The sequence below is a fragment of the Stylophora pistillata genome, chromosome 11 (assembly GCF_964205215.1).
Source record: "Stylophora pistillata chromosome 11, jaStyPist1.2, whole genome shotgun sequence".
Taxonomy (NCBI): domain Eukaryota; kingdom Metazoa; phylum Cnidaria; class Anthozoa; order Scleractinia; family Pocilloporidae; genus Stylophora; species Stylophora pistillata.
Window position 1 is genome coordinate 27,359,009 of NC_142529.1, and position 5,505 is coordinate 27,364,513.

General features: G+C 37.6%; 1 protein-coding gene across 1 annotated transcript; it reads left to right on the forward strand.

The window, feature by feature from the left end:
- Window positions 1-3,125: 3,125 nt before the first annotated feature.
- On the forward strand, window positions 3,126-5,067 carry LOC148720934 (melanocyte-stimulating hormone receptor-like). The gene has a single exon (XM_088739539.1). It carries the CDS (start codon window positions 3,356-3,358, stop codon window positions 4,376-4,378), a length of 1,023 nt encoding a protein of 340 aa, XP_088595665.1. The 5' UTR covers window positions 3,126-3,355; the 3' UTR covers window positions 4,379-5,067.
- The last annotated feature ends 438 nt before the right edge of the window (window positions 5,068-5,505 follow it).

Here is a 5,505-nt window from a genome sequence, read left to right on the forward strand (position 1 = left end):
AAGGCCGCAATGATTCAAATTTCAACTGACTCCTAAAAAATGATATGAACACTTGATAAGGATCCAGCCAATGAAAAATTTAATGACAGATGTCTCCATATCTACCCTATAGTTTATTTCTTAACTAAGGTATCTCGCAGGTTTAGGGCGTTTTCTGACACAAAAAAGAACTTCCGACGCATTTTAACTGCGTAAACGCTGGTGGGGAATTCTAATCGTGAACTTTCCTAAGGAAGTAGGGCTTCAGTAGTCGTTGGTGGGCGTGGTCATTAGGGAAGTAGCAGTTTTCTTCGTTTACATTAACTCGACGTTAAATCCATTTCTTTACTGCTGAAAGATCAGTGAAGTAAGACAAGCAGTGAGGCAGACAATCAGACAAGCACTTTGCTGTCCACGGCGCGGAGTTAGATCTTTCTCGAGTTGTATTTTTATTCGTGCTCTCAATGCTGAGAGTGATGAAGTCACGTCAAGTATGTTATCAGAAATATTGTTGTTCAAGGTTTTTACATAGTCTGTTGTGAATATTTTACTCGTTAATTTATGTTTTGTTACGTTGTGAATATTTTCCTTAGTTTATGTTTCCTTACGTTGATTTACGTGACGCAAAGCCCTCTGGGGTTCTCGCTTCTAATCGGGTAATCATTAACACAAAATGGCTTGTTGTGTAAACTAGAAAGCCTTTTTTAACGAAGAAAACTAAAAGTAAGGTAGAATTTACAGAGAATTAGCTACCAATGATCAAGAATACGACAAGGCATATTTGAAGAAAGATAAGCATACATGTTTAATTAATCTTCTTTTAGCAATATAAAAGTATTGGATAAAACTTCGAAGAGTAGTTTGTGAGAGTGTTTCGAGGTACTTCTTATCGAGTTGTATTGGTTCACCTTTAGTCTCGAGCTTGTTTTGTCATCAGAAAAATGTCCGTAATGCTTTTGAATATGCAGAGTGGTTTCGTTGCTTGTGTATATACCCACCGGTACTTTAAAGTGCACCTAAACTCAGAAATTTTTTTTTACGCTTAACGAAATAAGCGTATTTTTTGGAGTATTTCTGTGCAAAAATTTTTTAATTTGCTCAAATCTTTAATTTTCTGTGCCCAGTCAAAATACGGAAAATCGGCCGCCATCTTGCCCTACGACCGAGTTTAAAGAGGAATGGCTCTAGCGGGTAATGTGGCGTCAAATCGAGAACACGAAAGTCTGCATTTGACACATTTTCACTTGTTTGGGAAGGTTGTCGTCGATATTGTTCGAAATATGCCGACTAGGTGTGTTGTATGAGGAATGTATGAAGCGCGATACCTTCTTGCAAATTTCGCATGTTGCTACATCCTCCTACAACACACTTAGTCGGCCTATTTTCGGACAATATCGACTACAACCTTCCCAAACAAGTGAAAATGTGTGAAATGCAGACTTCCGTGTTCTCGATTTGACGCCACATTACCCGCTATAGCCATTCCTCTTTAAACTCGGTCGTGGGGCAGGATGGCGGCCGATTTTCCGTATTTTGACTGGGCACAGAAAATTGAAGATTGAGCAAATAAAAAAATTTTTGCACAGAAATACTCCAAAAAATACGCTTATTTCTTTAAGCGAAAAAATTTTTAGGTTTAGGTGCACTTTAAATAGTGGGTATAAAATAGAATTGACTTTAACCGGTTGTTTGGAAATTTCTTCACTTTCAGATCGATCAATATCCTGAAACTACATGTTACGGCCGAAAAGGGAATTCGAATGAGGAATATTATCAGCTTTAAAAGTTCATTAATTCAAAGGGTTCCTCTACTCCAGCAGGTCGCTAATTCGGTTTATTTTCTAGTTGTTCCTAAGTTATACTAATTATAGAAATGAATAAAAGCTGATAGTTTCTAAAGAAACTGTTTGGAGCTGCGTCGGTGGGGGTAACGAAATAATTTGGATATATCAACAAAGTTGAAATGGTAAATTGGCTACCGTAACGATTGCAAAAGCTGACATTTCGAGCGTTAGCCCTTCGTCGGAGCGAATAGAGGAATTGTGGGTTGTGCGTGCTTTCTGCCTTTAAAAGCACGCACAACCCACAATTCCTCTATTCGCTCCGACGAAGGGCTAACGCTCGGAACGTCAGCTTTTGTAATCGTTACGGTGGCCAATTTACCATTTCAACTTTGTTGATATATCCAAATTATTTCGTTACCCCCACCGACGCAGCCCCAAACAGTCTCTTTTAGATCATCTACTCTCTTATCTTTATGTGAGGAGGAGGAAACTCAAGGCTACTTGATCTTTACCTTTAGTTATACTTTAATCAATGGATAATAAAAAATCGTCCAAATCATTTAAATACAAAATACTTTGAAATAAAATACCAAATTATACTAATTATAGGTCTACCGCTTTCGAGAGGTTAACTACTCCAATATTTCCACTCTCTTTTCAAGCTTTTTTGTAGTTCAGAATTGAGTACAATACACAAAGAATATTTTTACTTTATTATCGGCCCTAGCAGAAAATAACAGCATATCAAAGAAAGTTCCCTTATTCATATTGCATTTTCAAACAGTATTATAGCTGACGTGTTTTGTGCTTACCAAGGGATTTGACTTAAGTGCTAATTCGTATTTAAATTCAGCTTTGGTAATTGATTGATATAAACAGTTGAGAGCCGTCCACATATAATTGCTTAGTAGTTTAGCTGAGGTCGCTATTTGGAATAAAGAATTAAACAAATTTCGATTCCACGTTGGTTTAACATTAAGTTGAGAACTTTTTCCATTTTCAGCTTGCCGAGTCTGATAATTATTAGTGTCAACTTACCACACAAACAATATGGCACTTAATAAGATTCCTATCAACTTAAGTTGATCCAAGTAAAGAGGGTCTGTTTGTCGCACTGTGCAATGGGAGGAGAAATATTAAAAGATGTCTCTACAATTGCCCCTTATTGTTATTTCATACCTGGTGTAATTGACAAGTTCAATAGGCTAAATTTTTATGTCATATCTAAGATAATCACTTACAATTTGTTGGCGACAGGAGAAGAACAAATAGAAAATGTAAAAGAAAGAAACGGCAGCAATTCTTTGTTCTTTTGTTTTGCTCTAGTTTCGTCGGAGACGAAACGGAGGTGGAAGAGCCACAAAAGGTTATAAATTACACAGTTGAATTCAAATATTCTAAAATAGGTTTGTATCTGCGTCCAGAGGTGTCCATACCGATTAATTTGAAATCACTATATGCATTCGAAAACCTGAACTGATTGACATGGGTTGGACATCCTCAGCTTGAATCTTCTTTATTTTTCTTTCTCAGACGTTTTTCAAACGAATAAACAATTATAAGGAGGTTACATAATTACTAAGTAGGAAGTGATGTTTTGTAGCTGTTTAGATGAAATATTTCTCGTTGCAATCCCAGATAACCTCAGTCCAAGAAAAAGGAGACGAGAAAACAGAAGAATGTCGACAAATTTCACTGAAGGTGGAACACAGACCAAGACATCTCAAGAACTGTATTGTTCCCCCTCACTAGTTCAACAAGAATCAAAAATTTCTTTCCTAACAGTCCACATTCTCCTCTCCATCACAGCATTTCTTGGCAATTCTCTGATCCTCGTTGCCCTTCACAAAGAGTCATCCCTTCATCCGCCGTCCAAACTCTTGTATCGTTGTCTGGCAGCAACTGATCTGTTGGTTGGTCTTCTTACCCAGCCTCTCGTTGCTAGTTTATGGCTTTCTGTGACTCACGAACAATGGAATCTTTGTCGATACGCATATGACGCCGCCTCCCTCACAGGCTATACATTATGTGGAGTGTCTTTGATGACGATGACGGCCATAAGCGTGGACAGACTTCTCGCCCTGCTGTTGGGGCTGAGATACAAACAAATTGTAACTTTGAAACGCACATACATCATTATAGCTAGCTTTTGGATTGAATGTACTGTCGCTGCTTTATGCTACACATTAGATTACCGTATACCCATTCTGTACTTCTCTATATTAATACCATCTTGCCTTGTTATTTCAGTCGCCTCGTATATAAAAATTTTTCGGGGTCTCAGTCGTCATCAGGCTCAAGTACAAGATCATGTCCAACAAGAGCGGAGCCAATCAAATACCCAGAACATTGTGCGATACAAAAAGGCAGTGTACAGTGCATTGTGGGTGCAGTTAGCATCAGTAGTTTGTTATGCACCAAGCTTTATACTGACAGTTGTAGCCGTTTGCAGTAAAACATATTCATCAGACCTAGTAGTAATATTGGAAGTAGCAATTGTCTTAGTTTTCTTTAACTCGACTTTAAACCCGTTCCTTTACTGCTGGAAGATAAGTGAAGTAAGACAAGGAGTGAAGCAGACAATTAGACAAGCACTTTGCTGTCCATGGAGTTAGGTCCTCCTCAACTTATAAAGAGTACTTTCGAAGCTGAAAGTGATTACACAGTTGTTGCATGAAAACGCCCGTCAAATATGTTATTGGATAGGAAGAAATCGAAAGCTCAAATAATACTGCTGCTTGAGGCATGTACACAGTCTGTTGTAAATATTTTCCCCGTTAATTCTTGTTTTTTATGTTATAAATATTTCCCCCGTTAATTTATATTTTTTAGGCTGATTTATGTCAATCATCGAACAATACTTTTGATTTCTGTCGTGCAAAGCTCTGTGAGGATCTCACGTCTAATCGAGTAATCATGATAACAAAATGGCTTGTTGTGTACACCATGCAAATAGCTGAAAGAAGGCAATGGAAACACTAACCATATCTTTGCAAGACTGTTGTTCGTGTTAGCTAGCCACCAATGATCATGAATACAGTAAGGTATAATTGAAGAAAGATATGCATGCATTTTACTTTCATGATTAATCTTCTTTTAGAAATATAAAAGTATTGGGTAAAACTTCAAAGAGTAGTTTGAGGGATCTTTTAATTTCAAAGTTCCTTTCCTAATTTAAAGGAAGCGACTTGTTATTGACGCCATATTACCAAACGAGTTGCGTTGGTTGACATTTAGTCTCGAAATTGTCTTGTTATCAGAAAAATTTCTGTAATGCTTATGAATATATAGAGATGGTTCCGTTGCCTGCGTATGTTAAAGTTGCACCGCCCTCGCGGAAGCCTGGCCGTTCGCATTAAACATAAAAAAACTCCAGGTATCCTTTGCGGATAAAAGGAAGATTCCATGTGAACGGCACTTAGGATAAGAGAACTGTTTAGAAAAGCTGTGAGGGAGTGGCGAATGTTGACAGTAGACAAATAAATTGGTTACTGTTTTACCTAAAAATCTTCCTCATTAGAGTTCCCTTTTCTTAAAGACTCCTTATATGAACTGCTTACCCTGTCAAAAGACATGTCTGTTTTCCTTCTGAGATGTACGTGATGGAACCCTGCTTTGGTCATCACCCTTGTCACCAGCGTTTAGTCATTAAAAATTCCGGCGCGAAAACCTTTTAAATGGGAAACAGACCAATTATTTTCAGCGTTCATTGATGTGCCTTGTATTTACATTATCAAATAAA

Bases quoted from the DNA above. Each gene is read 5' to 3' on its own strand.
- LOC148720934 (XM_088739539.1), top strand. From the start codon at position 3,356: ATGTTTTGTAGCTGTTTAGATGAAATATTTCTCGTTGCAATCCCAGAT.